Source organism: Esox lucius, chromosome 16 (genome assembly GCF_011004845.1).
Source record: "Esox lucius isolate fEsoLuc1 chromosome 16, fEsoLuc1.pri, whole genome shotgun sequence".
In the NCBI taxonomy this organism is placed as follows: Eukaryota; Metazoa; Chordata; class Actinopteri; order Esociformes; family Esocidae; genus Esox; species Esox lucius.
The window spans coordinates 14,785,792-14,806,279 of record NC_047584.1 but is presented as its reverse complement, the minus strand read 5'-3'; the positions used below and the strand labels follow the sequence as shown (position 1 = coordinate 14,806,279).

The 20,488-nt window shown below is 39.6% G+C and overlaps 1 protein-coding gene across 5 annotated transcripts; it reads left to right on the top strand.

The window, feature by feature from the left end:
- The first annotated feature begins 1,169 nt into the window (after positions 1-1,169).
- On the top strand, positions 1,170-19,470 carry LOC105016257 (leucine-rich repeat-containing protein 70-like). 5 transcript variants are annotated; one of them, XM_010879958.3, is made up of 3 exons: positions 1,185-1,263; positions 16,840-17,148; positions 17,436-19,470. In XM_010879958.3, the coding sequence occupies exon 3, from the start codon at positions 17,440-17,442 to the stop codon at positions 18,514-18,516; it is 1,077 nt and encodes a 358-aa protein (XP_010878260.2). In that variant the 5' UTR covers positions 1,185-1,263; positions 16,840-17,148; positions 17,436-17,439; the 3' UTR covers positions 18,517-19,470. The 5 variants fall into 5 exon arrangements, with proteins under 5 accessions (XP_019910181.2, XP_010878260.2, XP_019910178.2 ...); XM_020054622.2 differs by having other exon boundaries at positions 1,170-1,254; positions 16,840-19,470; XM_020054619.2 differs by having other exon boundaries at positions 16,840-19,470.
- Positions 19,471-20,488: the final 1,018 nt, after the last annotated feature.

Sequence of the window (20,488 nt, the reverse complement as noted above, 5' to 3'; positions counted from 1 at the left end):
GAATATCTATTATCTCTTTGGTATTTTGGCAAATGGGAAGGATGGATTTAGAGTGTTCTGCCAGCTCTATCTTAGTACAAAGTTTTTGGGTTTTGTTACAGGATTAGCAATGAGCATGTTAAATCCACTCACAGCTTAAACAGCATTTGCTAATAAAATAACACAGCAGCTCAGTATGTGAGTTTTCCATGAGCTTTTCATTCTATTGAGTCCAAATTATGTATTGTGGTCCTTCACTGTGTTTAATGCTATACATGAGAGAGTCTATGGATAGCATAGACTAAGGGAGGACTAAGAGAATGAGCATTTATTTTCTTTAGCCCCCAAAATTAGAGCAATTCAACATTGGTCTTATCTGTTGAGTTGGGTCATGGCCTCGTGTTGTTAGTAACTAGGTCATGTATTGGTCATTAACATGGTAATTAACATGTGACCATATAATTACAAAACAATGCTCAACGACCATATTACTACATAGTAATAAGGGCAATTTAATGTATTGCTATTTTGTTTGAGGGTTGTAGATGACATGACAACAACAACAAAAATGAAACAACCCGCATTTCTTTTCTACATTTATATTCCTAAACCATATATGTCTGCTGACATTCCTTTTCTATAACCATTGCATTACACAGTCTACTGTATATATAGACACACACGCCAACAAGTACGCACACTGTAAATGCGTATCCAATAAACCAGAGCAGGGCAAAAGACTTGTTTTCCCTCTTATTCATCAGTTTCAGCGCTTTACGTAATGACTTCAGGGCCACCCATTTTTACTCTAGGGAAAATCGCTCATCAGACTGTTACGTAGTATGAAAACCTGGGAGCAAAGTTTTTGAAAAACATCCTGGCTAATGAGCTATAGTTCAAATAATAGCTCCCAGTGAGGGCAGTTTTTAACTTTGCTGCAAGTATGTACTGCTTGGAACAATAAGGTTGATTGCCAAAAAATTGCCAAATAATGAAACTACCAAAAATTATTACTTTTTGAGCTCTGGCATTAATGGCATGTGGTTTGAAATTATATGAATGCATTGTGAAATGTTTTTCAATTCACAGTGTCTGTTTGCACCCAGTTGATAATAGCCACACGGCAGCTAATTGGCTATTAACATCCACCCAAATAAATGACGTAATGTGTAATGGATAGCTACGTACATCAACGGCAGCAGATGCCAAAGAATACAAAAGTTGATAGCTACGTGCGTCAACGGTTGCAGGTGCCAAAGGAGGATTCAACAAAAGGTAAAAAAGGTAGGCTACATTAAACACAAAATATTACCATAATGCAAACTTCTGTGGTTAGCTATGCCCAGCTAATTTATAAAATTGTAGACTTAGCCAAGTAATTTAGCAAACGTTATAGCCAGCAATGATGATGACATACAGTCATTTTGCTAACTAGTAGTGTTACTGGCTACAGCTGAACATGCTTGGGCAAAATGTGAAACTTTCACATCTCCTGCAGTTAGTCGAAATACTCTGCTGTGTTGCCATATAGCTATATTAAGTTTTTAACCACCAAAAATAGGGCTAATGGTTAAATTTTAGACTGCAGTAACATATTTGTCACAGATTTGACACCTGGGTACAAATACTGTAGCATCAGCCTTTGATTCTACCCCGGATGTAAATAGATACATGGCCTATTCCACCCCGGTGCAAATATCATTGTGGACTACGGACACCTGGGGCAAATAGCATCTGCCTTCAGTTAAACATAGAGATTCCCTGTTATGTACAGTACATGAAAAATGTGCAACTTGTAAAGTGAGAAGAGTAAGAGCAAACAGAAAACCAAAATAATTTGTAGGCCTTTGGGTTAATTGTATGTTCAGGAATTATGGATTACAATGAGTTATGTTTAGGCATAAAAGGTAGATTACTGAGGTGATGGTTAGAGTAAAGTTTATTGAAAGGATAGGTTTAAGATGATGTTTTGTGTCAGGGCAAACATAACATGGATTTCTGGCTTTCTGGTCCCAACAAGGAAGTAAAAAATGTTTGTGTGTGTTTACTAGTCCTCACATAGAAAATGGGTATTTCCAGTATACTGTAAAAGATATAAGTTAACGTTAGAATCAGGGTCAAGAATAAACTGTGAGATGTATGGTAAGGTTTTTGGTGTTAAGGTTAGGGTTAGGTTAGGTATAAGAGAAATATTATTAAGAAATAAAATCTAAATAAATCGATTTCTAATGGGAATCTTTTTTTGAAAACCACTAGACATTCAATAAATGTATCTTTGTTTGTATGTAAGTGAGTGCAAATGTTTGTAGAGACATAGTATGGGATTCAGTGTGGTTGGATTATAAGGAATTTGTAAGTTTATGAAAACGTTGAATCATTGGAACCCGTGACCCACACTTCTAAAGTTGACAATACATTAACATGTCAAGGAAATGTCTGAATATTCACTAAAAGAAATGGAGAATGGAAAGTTGTACATAATACATTGGCATACACATCAATTATTTAAATAATACATTTAACTTGTTCTAACACAATGGAATGTATTTAGGAAATTGCATTGTAGAAAGACTGTTGAGACCATCAAATATATTCAAACCGCAGCCTCAAAATTGAAAAAAAGGAGCACTGTCTGAAAGGGATTGAAAAAGCACTCCGGCATTCTCTGGTAGCGGAATAACATGAAAAAAGTTATTTTAGATAAGAAATAAAACTATTGGTGATAAAACTTTGTTGAAGAGTCTTGGCAGATAGAAGGGATTGTAATGTTTGCCACAAAGTTTGTCATGTACAATTGCAATGACTTTAGCTAGACTAGTCGGTGCCTGTATACATTATAATAATCATTCTATACAACCATATCGTGCAGTAAAATGAGAATTGATGAAACCCATGTATTCAGTGTTGTAGATGGGTGAAGAAAATGTAATACCTTTTCAGTTCATAATTGATTTATATGATCTGACACAGAAGCACACAGACACTAATATTTGTCATCAACCCCATCGTCATTACTACAAAAATATTGACTACACCCGTGCCAACAACAATAAGAGCCATTTATCCTGGAGACAAACTAACTTGTTGGCACACATTTCCTGTAAGGTATTATTTATATTTTTGTGTGTGTGTATTGTGTAATAGTGAGGACCCATTAAGGTTAGTTGAAAAGGGACATTTGACCTTGTGGTAACACTTCATCGTTGGTCCCCATGAGGAAAGATATATGATTAATGTAAGGTTTTTGGGGTTACTGTTAGGAGGTAGGTTTAGGGAAATATTAATGGGAGGGTTTGGGTTCCTCACCAGGATAGTAAAATGTAAATGTGTGTGAGTGTGAGCATGTGTGGCAGAGAGAGAAAGAGAGAGAGAGAGAGAGAGAGGCAATCAGAGGACGGTCTGGGTCAGTCTGGCTGTGGGAATGCGGCACTGGTTGTTTTCTGTCATTACAATAAACAAGCATCCATCTAATGGATCTGGAGACTGCACTAAAGCTACAGCTAGAGAGAAATGACATAGCCAAAAACCTGAACATTGGTTGGATAATCAGGGTGTATTGGTATAATGGCACAAACAGCAATTTGCAGGTGAAGCAGAGTGAAAGTGTCCCATCTGTGACAAAATAAGCACTACAATACACTAGAACAGGCTATGGCATCTATCACACTATCAAACAGAATTAAACATTCTGTTAAAAGGTTATGTGAAACTTTAAGTAAATCCATAGTCTGAACTGTATCCGATACTGTATCCAAGAAGCCATTTTAAAATGCATGTAATGGATGGATAAAGTCTGCCTGCAGCTGACTAAGTGACAACAGTATGAAAATGTTTATAAACCATTATAAACTGGGTGCTTTGACTCCTGAATGTGGTTTGGCATAAAACATGGTATAAGACAGTATTTCTTAAACATCTACTTGGGCCTCCCAAATTTTTCCTGTTTTGTTTTAACCTGAAACTGACACACCTAATTTAGTTAGTAAACTTATAATGAAGCCTTTCATTAACTCAATTAATTGCCATTTCAGGGTTAAAAACTAAAATGTTAAGGCATTTCAGGTGTTTCTGTTATATTGGCAAAATAATGCTACCAAGTGCTGTATCCAGACACTCAATGCTGCCACATGCCTACGAACAGACTCCAGTTGTGGTATATGGGCTGTATACTGTATCACCACCCACATCAAGCCGCATCATGTCTCGTGCTTAAATGTTATTTTTTGCATAATAAATTTAATGTTATACCATAATACATATTATACATATACATTATACATATAATACAGGACACATTACTTTACCAGGTGAAAATGACCCAGTCAATTCCAACTGCAATGCACATAGACTATAGGGCTGCTCGCATTAGCCAGGGTTACAAGCGTTTTATTTTATTTTATTTTTTCATTGGGGGCTTAGACTAATTGTTTTTGCACTTGGGTGTTTTAAAATCTCATCTGATTAAAGCTGGGAGTCATTAAAGTAGGGAATATTGCGGGGCTATTCATCAACTTGAAGTTCAGCCTCATTGCATTGTTTATCATTTTCAACAGGTTCATTTGATTTTGAATAAAAAAGGCTTTTACTAGGGATGGAAAGAGGCTCAGTGATATTGAAGTGGGAATGTAATTATACCTTGGGTCATAATTTTATATTCTGTCGTTGTCAAAAATGCATATAAATGTACTTATAGAGTCCACAAAGGAAAAGGGGATGGTTCATGTTTATGTATGTGACTGTGTGTCGGCTGGTAGCTACGATGTGTGCATATGTGTGAGTCGGTGTGAGAGAGGGGGAAAGAGAGAGAAAGAGCAGAGAGAGAGAGAGGGAAAAAGAAAGGAGAGACAGACTAAAGCTTGTAATCCTTCAGATCTCAAAACCTTGTGACCATTTCTTGTCATCTTTACAATATATGCAAACGGTTGCCAAGCGACAACTGAAATACCAATTTCTGTTCATTTAATGGCTGATCGGGAGTGCACACATGATAGGCCAAAGATAAACAAAGTGCTCTTGTAAACTCAGTGCAAATTTGGCCACAATACCTCTCTAGGCCCATGTGTTTGGCCCTTCATATAATTGTCCCCTCCCTTGTTGAAAATGTGACGACATTACAAATCCTGTTGCCACCATAAGGGAAAGCCATCACTTGTGATCAAGCTGGTATTTTTAGACCTGGAGATCAGCTGCTATGGAAGAGAGCAGAGCCAGGGAGTTTAGTTAAAATTGAAATCATATCAATTCAATTGAAGCATCTCTCTGGGCTTCGATCAACTGACAGGAAATATTTTAAAAACAAACATGAAAAACCCTGTGGAAAGAGATGACTCTTTAGGAAGTTCTCGAAATGTCAGGATGTCATGGTTCACTGGACTTCATCTTTTGGGATGGTAAGATTATTTGAACATATAATTAAAGGTTGTTGAAATACATATAGTGAGACAAACACATTAAGAATTTAATGCATTTGCCTAATAACTAACAGAACTTAGCTGCAATGATGTATATACACTCAGCTAAAGGATTATTAGGAACACCATACTAATACTGTGTTTGACCCCCTTTTGCCTTCAGAACTGCCTTAATTCTACGTGGCATTGATTCAACAAGGTGCTGAAAGCATTCTTTAGAAATGTTGGCCCATATTGATAGGATAGCATCTTGCTGTTGATGGAAATTTGTGGGATGCACATCCAGGGCACGAAGCTCTCGTTCCACCACATCCCAAAGATGCTCTATTGGATTGAGATCTGGTGACTGTGGGGGCCATTTCAGTACAGTGAACTCATTGTCATGTTCAAGAAACCAATTTGAAATTATTCGAGCTTTGTGACATGGTGCATTATCCAGCTGGAAGTAGCCATCAGAGGATGGGTACATGGTGGTCATAAAGGGATGGACATGGTCAGAAACAATGCTCAGGTAGGCCATGGCATTTGAACGATGCCCAATTGGCACTAAGGGGCCTAAAGTGTGCCAAGAAAACATCCCCCACACCATTACACCACCACCACCAGCCTGCACAGTGGTAACAAGGCATGATGGGTCCATGTTCTCATTCTGTTTACGCCAAATTCTGACTCTACCATCTGAATGTCTCAACAGAAATCGAGACTCATCAGACCAGGCAACATTCTTCCAGTCTTCAACTGTCCAATTTTGGTGAGCTTGTGCAAATTGTAGCCTCTTTTTCCTATTTCTAGTTAAGATGAGTGGTACCTGGTGGGGTCCTCTGCTGTTGTAGCCCATCCGCCTCAAGGTTGTGCGTGATGTGGCTTCACAAATGCTTTGCTGCATACCTAGGTTGTAACGAGTGGTTATTTCAGTCAAAGTTGCTCTTCTATCAGCTTGAATCAGTCGGCCCATTTGTGCGTGAAAATCCCAGTAACTAAGCAGATTGTGAAATACTCAGACCGGCCCGTCTGGCACCAACAACCATGCCACGCAAAAAATTGCTTAAATCACCTTTTTTTCCCATTTTGACATTCAGTTTGGAGTTCAGGAGATTGTCTTGACCAGGACCACACCCCTAAATGCATTGACGCAACTGCCATGTGATTGGTTGATTAGATAATTGCATTAATGAGAAATTGAACAGGTGTTCCTAATAAGCCTTTAGGTGAGTGTATCTCTTCATGTGACAGCACTGAAGAAATGACTCTTTGCTACAAGGTAAAGTAGTGAGTGTACTGCTTGTATAACAGTGTAAATTTGCTGTCCCCTTAAAATAACACAACATACAGCCATTAATTTCTAAACCGCTGGCCAAAAAAGTGAGTACACCCCTAAGTGAAAATGTCCAAATTGAGCACAAAATGTCAATATTTTGTGTGGCCACCATTATTTTCCACCACTGCCTTAACCTTTTTAGGTATGGAGTTCACCAGAGCTTCACAGGTTGCCACTTGAGTACTTCCACTCCTCAATGACGACATCACAGAGCTGGTGGATGTTAGAGACCTTGCGCTCCTCCACCATCCGTTTGAGGATGCCCCACACATGCTCAATAGGGTTTAGGTCTGGAGACATGGTTGGCCAGTCCATCACCTTTACCCTCAGCTTCTTTAGCAAAGCAGTGGTCATCTTGGAGGTGTTTATGGGGTTGTTATCATGTTGGAATACTGCCCTGCGGCCCAGTTTCCAAAGGGAGGGGATCGTTCTCTGCTTCAGTATGTCACAGTACATGTTGGTATTCATGGTTCCCCTCAATGAACTCTAGCTCCCCAGTGCCGGCAGCACTCATGCAGCCCCAGACCATGACACTCCCACCACCATGCTTGACTGTAGGCAAGACACACTTGTCTTGGTACTCCTCACCTGGTTGCCGGCACACACGCTTGACACCATCTGAACCAAATAAGTTTATCTTGTTCTTATCCAGTAATCCATGTCCTTAGTCTGCTTGTCTTCAGCAAACTGTCTGAGCACTTACAGGCTGACCCCCCACCACTTCAACCTCTGCAGTTATGCTGACAACACTCATACATCTATTTCCCAAAGACAACCTCTGGATATGACGCTGAGCACGTACACCCAACTTCTTTGGTCGACCATGGCGTGGCTTGTTCTGAGTAGAACCTGTCCTCTTAAACTGCTGTATGGTCTTGGCCACCACGCTGCAGCTTAGTTTCAGGGTCTTGGCAATCTTGTTATAGCTTAGACCATCTTTATATAGAGATATTCTTTTTTTCAGATCCTCAGAGAGTTCTTTGTCATAAAGTGCCATGTTGAACTTCCAGTGACCAGTATGAGGGAGAGTGAGAGCGATATCACCAAATTTAACACACCTGCTACCCATTCACACCTGAGACCTTGTAACACTAAAGAGTTGCATAACACTGGGGAGGGAAAATGGCTAATTGGGCTAAAATTTGACATTTTCACTTAGGGGTGTACTCACTTTTGTTGTCAGACGTTAATGGCTGTGTGTTGAGTTATTTTGAGGGGACAGCTAATTTACACTGTTATACAAGCTATGCTACTTTACATTGTAGCAAAGTGTAATTTTTCTGTGCTTTCACATGAAAAGATATACTCAAATATTTATAAAAATGTGAGGGGTGTACTCACTTTGGTGAGATACTGTATATGTATATTGTATACACACGAACACACATTATATAACAATCTTTTGTTCTTTATTATTCTCTCCTGTACAATGTTTTTCAATATTTTTCTCTAATTACAATTCCTTCAATTCTGACAATATGTCCTTTCTCTCATGGGGTAAATATTTTTATAATGAACTCCACTGATAGATATCACACAATGGTTTTTCTCTTATTGATTCCCTTCAAATGTCTCCTTCTATAGGCTTTTGATTCACTTACTTGTTATCAGAGAATAGCATTGGGACAAATTGAACTATTACAGCCAGATATTCAAGTGCCACTCAGGTTTCTAATTCTCAAACTACTTCCTGGCATTGTATTTATCATGATCATTTAGAATTGTTCAAAAAGTAAAGATTACATGTTGATTTATTTAATAAAAGGAGAAATCCAAATGATTTAATAAAACATTAAAAACACACTCACTGCACACATTACATTTACACACTTTACTGCATAATAACTGAAACACACATTGTGCATAGTTGAGAGAAGTGCTATATGTTGTCAGTCATTGAACTTAGAACTCCTGTTCCACAGTAAGCAGCAGCCTATGCTTTGTTCTCTATCTATGCAAGAGGGTTTCTATATTCCAGAGGTACATTCAATATGCAGGCACTTTTTAAAACAACCCTCTGAAGTCTTTGAGAACAAATGTGGAGTCAGTGTTAGATCCTACCTCATTTAAGAGCTCAGATGAGCGGAAATGAAAAATCCACCCGCAGCCCCAATTACCAGAAGAAAGTGAAGCTTTATCGTCATTCATCTCATGCTGTTATTGCTCCTGCAGCATAAGGAGAGCTAATAACAGAGGGTAAGATGCAAGGTAAAAGATAAGGAAATAACTGGGAAATTACATTTGCCACATGCGATCATTCATTTCAGTCAAAAGATAATAAGGAAAATGTCCATTCATTTTCATCCTTGTCATATCCAGATTGATCAAGAAGTTGGAAATGCAAATTAACTTTACTTAAACATTGAAATGTGCATAATTAACGAAGAATTGTTCATGGGGGGCCCCCATGGGTGGGGGGGGGGGGGGGTGTGCAGTGACTTTATTGAAACCTTAAACTGGATCACATTGAAAGGGATCTAACATTTTAGATAAAGATTTTCAGGTCACACCATTCAGGTGCTGTAAATAGCCTTAGAACATTTTGCATAATGGTCTGTAATGAGCTACACCTTGACCTTCACGTTGACCTACACCTGGACCATATTATGAAATAATACTCTCATTCACAGTCTTACCACTTTCCAAAAAGAAACCATATCGATTAGTCTTGTTTTGAAATGTGCAGGGGGATGAGACACGTCCAAATACCCAGGATTCCTGTCTGAACAGATACAGAGAGATTATGAGCTCTGAATCCTGGTGTGAAGCTTATTTACCATATGGCAGTGAGGGACACCTTAGGTAGGGATGGGAACTAATCTGAATTAATTATGAGAGGCTCCAGTGGCTCGTGGGTCACATCTTTCTCTCCCTCATACACACAAACACACACACACACGTACACCTTGCAAGCTCTTGACAGTAGCTCTTGACAATAATTGTTTTTGAGTTAATTACCCACAATTCTAAACATTTCACCATGGGTGTAGAGAAAAGTTGCAATTCTTAGAAGTTTAGCCAATTGCTAAAGCAAGACTAAATTGCGAATCCAAACACGTTTAGCTATCACGGACTAATTGTCTTTCAATGAAAAACTGCTGATGCACTTCATGCACAACCAAATTTTTAAATGTCACAGTCTATTCGACTATTCTTAACTTTCAACAGTAAGTCAAAGCAGGCAATTCTTTAAAATCATCCCTGCTCTTTGGAGAGCTCATTCTCATTTTAATTCTGTGTTTGACACAAAAGAACTGCCGCAATTATTCATTCCTCCCCACAGACTACTGACAGCATACTTTCCCAGGCACCTATGCAGTCAGATCAGAGCTGAGCCGTGTACAGATACTGGCCAGTCTCCATCCATAGGGATTTTCTCCACACTGTCAGGGAATGTGAAAACAAGAGTGACTAATGCACAGATACAGAGAGAAAAGTGTTGTAATTCTGAATCATTTATGGGTCTGTTTCACTGGCGTTGACACAGGCTACTGCAATGATGCACATCTAAATCATAGATTATGTGAAAAGTCTACTTCAGTGGTAAATAAATGGACTTCATAAAACTTTGCGTGGTTGGACATTGAGATGATATCTGTCAAAAGAGTGCACAGTGGCTATTTCTTTTCCGTTGTGGTTTTTTTTTTTTGCAGAAGTATCTGCCTGTGCCAGAAGCACTTCCTAAAGGCCTACATGCTGCTGTAGTGTCTGCCCACTATGGCATTTTTTTTACTTTGAAATTCCTGTTTCTGATATCAAGAACATTTTAATTGTTGATTTAAAAAAATAGAAATGTTGATATCAAACAATAATTGGATGAAATGGCTTGCCATAGATATCTGCAGGGGGATGATATCAAGCATTATGTAATTTCCTTCTTAATATCAAAAATAACCTTTCTTAATTATTATACTTAAGAAACAAATTGCCCTACCGAAGACACAGATACTTTACTATGGGACTCCACCTGTGAACCCTTAAAGTTGCTGGCTCATTTTACAGATAAAATCACACTCTTGAAGGAACATAGGTCAGGCTGTGAATCTGAAGGGAAATGTACCAAAGGGCATTCTACAGAACTTAGAGAAAAAGCAAAATAAATACATAGTCAAATAATAATAAGCAAGTGTTTGTTTATCCAACTGTGCGGACGTTGGATCAGTAATCGGGAAGTGGAAGCTGTATCACACTGACCAGAGACTATACAGAAATGGAATCCACAGAGAGGCCAACAATCACTTTGAAGGAGCTACAGAGTTCACTGGCTAGGATTGCAGTAAGGTGCACCAATCAAATATATCAAGCAAAGAACTAGCATGTATTGGAAGGTGGCAAGAAAGAAGTTGTTACTCAAAATGTCAAAGTGACACAGCTAAAATGTGGGGAAAGGTGTGGGGAAAAAACTGAAAGTCTGGTACAATCCTGACACTGCTCATGCCTCAAGACACTGCACCATTCTTCACTGTAAGGATGGCTGCAGCATCATGCTATGGGAATGCCTCATCAGCAGGGTCTAGGCTTCTTGTTCAAATTGAAGGAATACTGCAAGAGAATCTGCTCCATTCTGCCAATGCGTGGGAGGAAATTCAATGACCCCAAAGCACAAGTCAAAAGAAACTTTGGAGTGGCTTAAGAAAAAAGAAAAAGTAGGTCCTGCAGTGGCAATTCTGATCTAAATCCTAGTGAAAATCTGTGGAACAATTGGAAAATTGCAGTTTGACAAGCATTGTCCAACAACCACTCACAACCTTGAGCAAATCTCCCAATAGGAATGGGCCAAAGTCACTTAAAGTGTTTACCGCAAAGAAATGTGACACTACCAATATAAATATGTAAGTGTTGAATGTTATGCAAGCAACATGAAACCATAAAGCCAATGTGACCTTATTTAATTGTGATTTAAATAAAATATCAAATAAAACAAAATGTTTTCTAATATTCTAATTCAATATATTGAGCAAATGGTTCAAGGGATTTGAATAATTTTGCATGGTATTGTATGTATACACATCCTGTATGTACAGTATATGGCAATGGGTAGAGACACAGGGTAGTGGACCAAGTGTCCTGTGTATTTACGGAGACACAGGAAGTGGGGAAAAACTCAACAAACAAAAGGACAGACAGGGGGTGTCGTCATCTCTGTAGCAACCTCCTCATAGAGGCATCCTTTGCACCCTTCCTCTCCTGGTCATCGTCCTCCTCCTTCAGCGCTTGCATCATTGTGACAGAGCAGCATCGAGGGCAACACGGTTTGGCATCGTCGGCTTCTCTTTTGGCTGTAGTCGCTTCTCTGTCTTCCTCAGCTGCTTTCCTGGGGTCTTTTTAACTGTCCCTAAATGAGGCATGATTGGGAGCAGGTGCGCCTCGTTAATGGAGAAGCTGCTGGTCTGTGTTCCCTGGCCACGTTTTGCAGACCTGGGCTGGGTGGTTCTCATGGGAACCCTGGGGAACACTGGCCCAACACTGGTGCCGGAGAGGGCGAGATCGCACATGCAAGCATATACAGTAGTTTGGACACAAGACCGAAGGCATTCAAGGGGGGTTGATTTGTAAAATTTTCTATATTGCAGAATAATAAAAACACATCAAAACTATGAAATAAGATGTATGGAATCATGGAGTAACAAAAAAAGTCTTAAACAAATAAGATTAATTTATATTTTAGATTATTCAAAGCAGCCATCCTTTGCTTTGATTCCATCTTTTTTTGCATCATTTAGAAAAAGTCACACACATTCAATCGCACAAACTCACACAAAAAAGACACAAAATACAGACAGACAAACATAAGTATGTAAGAGGTGCGTCGTCCCTTGCTTTTATATCCGGGAGATGTGAGGGTCAATGCTCCCCTCACATCTATAATTTTTATCATAGCTACTCTTAAACTGTGAGTGACGGAATCTAAAACAAAAATCCAGAATATTGTATGATTTTTAAGTAATTAATTTGCATTTTATTACATGACATAAGTATTTGATACATCAGAAAAGCAGAACTTAATATTTGGTACAGAAACCTTCGTTTGCAATTACAGAGATCATACGTTTCCTGTAGTTCTTGTCCAGGTTTGCACACACTGCAGCAGGGATTTTGGCCCTCTCCTCCATACAGACCTTCTCCAGATCCTTTAGGTTTCGGGGCTGTCGCTGGGCAATACGGACTTTCAGCTCCCTCCAAAGATTTTCTATTGGGTTCAGGTCTGGAGACTGGCTAGGCCACTCCAGGACCTTGAGATGCTTCTTATGGAGCCACTCCTTTGTTGCCCTGGCTGTGTGTTTTGGGTCGTTGTCATGCTGGAAGACCCAGCCACGACCCATCTTCAATGCTTTTACTGAGGGAAGGAGGTTGTTGGCGTAATATGTTACTAATGGTTTTCTTTGAGACTGTGGTCCCAGCTCTCTTCAGGTCATTGACCAGGTCCTGCCGTGTAGTTCTGGGCTGATCCCTCACCTTCCTCATGATCATTGATGCCCCACGAGGTGAGATCTTGCATGGAGTCCCAGACCAAGGGAGATTGACCGTCATCTTGAACTTCTTCCATTTTCTAATATTTGTGCCAACAGTTGTTGCCTTCTCACCAAGCTGCATGCCTATTGTCCTGTAGCCCATCCCAGTCTTGTGCAGGTCTATAGTTTTATCCCTGATGTCCTTACACAGCTCTCTGGTATTGGCCCTTGTTGAGAGGTTGGAGTCTGTTTGATTGAGTGTGTGGACAGGTGTCTTTTATACAGGTAACGAGTTCAAACAGTTGCAGTTAATACAGGTAATGAGTGGAGAACAGGAGGGCTTCTTAAAGAAAACTAACAGGTCTGTGAGAGACGGAATTCTTACTGGTTGGTAGGTGATCAAATACTTATTTAATGCAATAATAGGTAAATTAATTATTTAAAAATCATACAATGTGATTATCTGGATTTTTGCTTTAGATTCCGTCTCTCACAGTTGAAGTGTACCTATAAAAATTATAAAAATGACAGACCTCTACATGCTTTGTAAGTAGGAAAACCTGCTAAATCGGCAGTGTATCAAATACTTGTTCTCTCCACTGTACATATGTACCTCAGGTATGTACATTGTGGATTGTGACCAGATGCATGACTGTGTCATAGTTTGTCACAGTATCATAGTTGGGCTCTCATCTGTCATTGGCTAACCAACCCTCTTCACTGGCCATACTTCAGGTCTGATATTTGTGGAGTTTTATTCCAGTAATTAATTAGTTAGCAGCAATATATTTCTCGTTCTTAATATGATTCTTTACAACATATTTGAATTAGTCGAGGCTCAATGCGTCCACCGATGCAGTCTTGAAAATGAATGTTTTACCAAGGAGAAGAATCATGTTTTCAATTGATTGAGCATTGCCTCTCAGGTCACCCAATATGACTCTCTGTAAACTAACTTCCAGGGTGACTCTGTGACACAATAACCCATCTTGAACTTGAATCCAGAATTTTGCCAATGTAGGACAGTACCAAAATAGAGGTTCTATTGTTTCTATTTTGTCCTGACATATCCTGCACACGGGCGACTGCTCAATTCCCCATAATCTAAGCATTTTCTTGGTGGCCAGAATTCTGTACAACAATTTAAACTGAACGGCACTCAGAGACACATCAATAGTTGTTTTATATACTTGTCCATACACTTAGTGCCATGGGATTGGAATATCATAAAGATTTTCCCAAATGTTTTGAAAACTGTAGGGTGCTGCAGTCAGACTTTTTGTAGCAAGATGGAAGAGATACATTTTACGGTTTACGTTAGTCTGGTTTAACCATGCATGATCTTTAATAGGTGATTTTTTATTTTATTTCTCCATTTGTCTGGTATTAAGTAGCTGCAATGAGTTGATTATACCATGTTTCACCATATGCTTGTTTGAGTTGCTCATGAGTGATATGTTTCCAGTCATTGTTCGTAATGTCTTTCAGAAACAAGAGGCCCTTCTTGTAATTTTTTTATGCAGTGAAAAGTTGCAGTGAAAGCTTTTTTTCACAAAGCCTATATATTTTGAACAATTTCTTCAGTAGCCTACGAAGTGAAATTTAGCTGCCAAATAAGCATTCCATACAGAATGGTAACCTATCACATACGGTAATACTTGTCATTGTACACAGGAACACTGTCATAGGACCAGGAGGGCCTTATCGCTCACTGGGCCTATAGCCACGGATTGAAGGCCCAGTGCTGACAGATCATCAATATAGCTATTATGTGACCTGCCAAAGGAGATGACAGAGAGCACCACCACTGTGTCAAACCACAACACACAACTGTTGGAACTACACTGTGTAGTTCATTTTCTTTTCTGTTTCAATGTTGACAATAGAAATATGTTGAATTGCATTAAATTAAAGCAATACTGGTTTTGTTTGCATATTAGAATATAGCATCATTGTAGCAGTAGTTAAAATGCTGTGAGAAATGTATAACAATGAGGTTTTGACATGTCGGTCTCGTGGCTCTTCACATTGTTTTGAGTTACTGTTTGGTCCTGCTTCACTGTATTCTCTATATTGTCTACAGTACATGTAGTCAAGGTGGTTCTGAACCAAACATTTCTGCTCATTCTAGAAATAAAATATTTTGGGGTCTGCACTTAACATCGTACTGCTGCAGCTAAGCAGCGAAATTTGCACAGAGTTGCGGTATTTATTGCTATAATAATGCCTTCTATACCACCTGTATACTAGCTTCGCCATTATCTTTCTCTGCAAATCATGTGCTCCCACATGGCAATGCTGCCATCTGCTGTATTTGTTACTTACAGAAACTCAGGAAGCAAACACTATAGCCTGCATTCGAAATTCAAAATGTGAAAATAGATATCAAATGCAATTTGATGATGGGGTTACATGTCATGGGGAAATGTAATTGTAATTACACGATATCCTTGGTAATCACACTGGTATGAGTTTCCTTGGTGGTCTGCATGCTCTGCCAGACAGAACCTGGTTTGAAATTCTGCACTCATCTGCTTCCATGGCATTGTGCCCCAGCTCACATTGGTTGAGTAATGAACCTTTTTTTCCCCCAATCATGTTTCCTCCACTTGATAGCTGGGCTGGGTTTAGCTGTGGGGCTCCTGCTCAACACATCTTTATTCAGCGGCGTAGCAGCAGACTCCAGACTCCACACCTCCAGGCAAAAGCAGGATCTCACTGCTATTAGTTGGGGTTTAAACAGTAAACCTGTGTATTTTCAATAAGACTGAATAAGGTTGAGAGTCTATAAGGAGTTGAATAATAGTCTTCCTGAAATTACCTTGCGCACAACGCTCAATGGTGTGTGTGTGTGTGTGTGTGTAGCCCGCCGGTCAGTACGTAGGGCCAGTAATTAAAAGGTCAAAAGGTTCAAATCTGCAGTTGCGCCTGCTAAATGTCTCAAATTTAATCACAGACAACACACAGCCCAAGTGTCAATAATTGTCTACTCAATTAAACACTAGGGTTGTACTGTAACTCTTTATGTAATTCTGGCACTAAGTAGTGTAGTGTGGTTTCCAGATTTACATACCATCATACCATTATTGTAGCATGCAGTGATTAATGGCATGGCCCATGCACACAATTCCACAGCACTTATTTTTGTGTTTTTTTAAATACCGACAATACACATCAGTAGAAGGTGATGTGAAGAAAAAGTGGCATAGAGTGAGGAATGTGTTCTGTTTGAGAAGAGTAGAAGGTGAAAAATTACTGAAATGTGTTCTAGAGATTTAATCTCAATGTTATCTGAATGGTATCAATATTAAGCTAAAAAAGTAAATGCAAGGACAGACAACCCAGCTCATAAAGTATCTCAAACTATTTCACATCCAAGAGGGGGATATATTGTCTCTGCAGTAACATAGAAGCTTGATTTGACTAATAATATGCAACATTTAGCTGAAAAACATTAGCAGTGAATTTTGGGTGAAGTGATCAACTGTCTTATGTAACGTATTTGTACCATGTGCTACTTCAATCAAATCTATAATGACCGGCTTAATACATTTTGCAAAAACAAAATAAAAATGAGACCTATTTTGGGGGGGAAGTATTGAAAACGTCCAAATACCCCCGGTATACGGTATACTAACCCCCAAGACGAATGCAAAGGCTTCCTTCTTTTTCTCAGCAGCAATCCCCAGGGAGCCATGTGTGGCTGAGACCGGGGAGGTTGGCAACCCGGCTCTCTACCTACCACTATGTGAATTATTCACGCTGCCATTGTCAGAGCGGCCCTCACCTGTCGACAAGTGCACTCGAGGGGAGTGGAGGGGGGATGTAAGCAGACGACCACTTCTTTTCAGCCGCTGACAGACAGATCAGGTCAGCTGTCTGACCCGTCTGCTCCATGTGGTTCCACTGCTGGCAGTTAAGGCTGGAAGCAGACAGGTGCTACGTGGTGTGAGGGTAATGTCAATTTCACAATTAGTCTACCCCACAGGTAAGAGCTTGGATTCTTTCTCTTTATTTTCACTTGCATGCTAAGTGCAATTACTGTTGCTTTGTCTGTTGGATAACGGTCATTAATAAGTATAACACTTTGAACCAGCAAAAGGGTTATTCCGCACACAATCTTTTAAAAACTATTACTTTTAGAAAGGAAAATGGATCTGATGCTTATCTCACCTTTGTCAGAAATGGCATAGCATTCCCACAAAATTCAATGGGATACTACATTTTCCGGATCAGGTGTAAACACATAAACCATTGCACTTGTATTTCTTTCAGGAACATGGTGGCTCCATCCTATTGGCTCCTTCTACTTCTTTATGTCATCAGTCCTCCGTACAGGACAATTAAAGCTTGCTATAACGGGTGTAGCTGTCTTTCGGTTATGAAATATGTCAACTGTTCAGGTGTTAACCTTACCACTCCTCTTAAAAACATTCCCCCCATCACTGATCACTTAGACATGTCTAGAAACCTGTTGGCAGGGCTTCAGAAAGGTTCCTTTGGGACACTGCGGTGCCTGCGAGTGCTTCTTTTAAACAACAACAACATCAGCGATGTAGCTGACGGAGCTTTCTCCACCCTCAAGGAGTTAAGAAAGCTAGACCTGAGCCATAACCGCCTTGCAGATCTTGGGCCTGGCTTCTCCCTGGGCCTTGAGTCCCTAACAGAGCTCCTGCTGGATCACAACCATCTCACTTACCTTGACAGTGGCACCTTCAACAGCCTGGACAACCTCCAGAAGCTGGACCTGAGCAGCAACCTCATCTCCACGGTCAAGCCCAGAGCCCTGGGCTACCTGACTTCCCTGCGCCAGCTACACCTGGAGGGAAACCATCTAACCTCCCTGGGCTCAGGCCTCTTCTCAACATTGCGCTCCCTGGAGGTGCTGGGCCTTCGGGGGAACCTGATCAGATCCACTGGGCCAGGCACCTTCAGTCCCATGTCTTCACTAAACCTTCTGGACCTGGCCCACAACCGCTTGAGTACTCTAACCTTCAGGACCCTGCTGAGCATCACCACACCCAGCCTCCATGTTCTGCTAGAAGGGAACCCCTGGCACTGTGACTGTGACCTGCAGAGGGTGTTCAGGAAGCTGTGCAGCATACACAGAGTGTTCCTGGATGACTACCGCGAGATGAGGTGCAGTAAACCACTGGGTCTAAAGGGCAGGTCCATGAGAGAGGTGGATGACGAGCTGTGCGTCGGGGAGACTGTGACTGTGCTCATTCTAACAGTCACCGTGGTGATCACCGTGGTAGCCGCCATTATTATGGCGGAGAAGAACAAGAAGAACAGCGTGGCCAAGGACTGTGAGGAGAGCATGGGGCTGGACACTTACTATGAAAATGAAAGTTAGGGCTGTCTGCTCCACATGTGATCTGTATGGCAATGGAAAGTGTGAGCTGGAGAACTTCATGGTTAACAGATTTTATCAGATACTTGTCATTATGCTTAATATAGAGAGCATTCTTTGTTTTGAAGTGATGCATTATATTAAGTCTTGCTTCCATAAACCATCTAAGATAATACAAGGCTTGTTAACTTTAGACAAGTGAGTATTTTGCTACATTACATTCAATAGAATTAGAAAAACCCAACAATACGGTTTGGATGCCATATGGCTTTCCTTTTGAATAGCAATCACTGACAATGCAATGGGGCAAGTGGACATTTGGAAAGCATAATGATCTAGGTCCTTAACGAAACACCGTCATGCATATTAATGTGATCATTTCTTTCATCTGATATCCGTTGAAACAGATATCCTTTAGCTGCTGCAGTTGTCTACCTGTCCTCAAGATGCTTTGGTAGAGCATTAAAAAGTGTGCAGATACGCATGGTTAAGTAACGTCTTTGGAATTTTTTTTATAAACTAACAAGATATGATTAACATTGTTAGTACACACAGAATGATACATATATAGCGTTGTGTTTGACACACCATACTATAAGCATTCGTTATCTTTCAATCTTTACCCGTTCATACCTAAATTCAATATTATTTAATAATTCAATAAAAATGAAAGATCCCACACCTCACCCTAGCATTGTTTTAATGGCTTTCTGATTAGAATGTGGTTTGTTTGATAGAAATACATTCATTATTCATCTTGCTCCACTCACAGTTGCCAGGATTTTGTTAAGTTTTAATTTAAATCAAAGGTTTTTAAATTAATAGCTATTTTGTCTTCAAGTTATTGACCAAGCATTGAGAATATAAACAGTTGTCTAAATTATTGCAACTTAATATCAGTTTACTTTCTGAACTGACTGACTTGAATTTGATTTGAACTCAAAATTGGTTGTTAACATGTTCTATCCAGCATCATTTGTATGTTCATTTTTACCTTTTAACATAATAAATTCTGATTGTTTCACATGAAATATACTGTATGATTAAATGTATATTGAATGTTTAATGTACAAGTTTTTAGGAAAATGCAGAATATGTCTCTTTCCAGAATGTGTAAATCACATAAAAATGTTCTCAGACCAGAGAATATTTGTCTTCATGCTCATAGAATCCTTCAGGCAACATGTCATATGCCTTTAACTCAGGTTTCCATCAATCCACTCTACCATAAAGGCCTAATTTATGGATTGCTGCAGAGTGTTATCCTTCGGACAGGTTCTCACATCTCTCCAAAAAAAGCCTGCTTTGTTAGTGGCCACTGTGTTCTTGGTCACCTCCCTGACTAAAGCTCTATGTTCCCGGGTACTTAGTTCAGCCGAAACACCAAGTTCTAGGAAGAGGCTTGGTAGTTCCAAATATCTTCAGTTATGGAAGCCACAGTGCTCCTGGGAATGTTCAATACTTTCGATAGTTTTATAACATTCCCCAGGTCTATGCCTTGACACTATTTTCTGACACGCACAATTAAGTGTGGGACTTTAAATAAACACATTTGCCTTTCTAAACCATAAGCAATTAATTACATTTTCCATCGGTGTGTTCCAAATTCTAGAATTGTAGAGCAATCTCGAGGATGATCAAAGGCAACAGGAAGCATCTGAGCTCAATTTGGAGTGTCATGACAAATATCGACACTAGTTTTTGAAGCAAATGCACTTTTTAATAGTATTACACAAATCACAAAACATAATATACCATTATTAACCATGTGGTCAGGCAACGTGGTCTCAGGACACTACGTAGACTATTTCACGTAAATCCATGGCACCCGATTTCGTATGATATGTGACATTACGTTAGTTTACATAACAATGCGCCACCAAAACATATGATACATAATGAAACTATTAAAACGTAACATATCTTACGAACGCTATTAAAACATAAAATAACATAAAAACGGCAGACAAAGGTA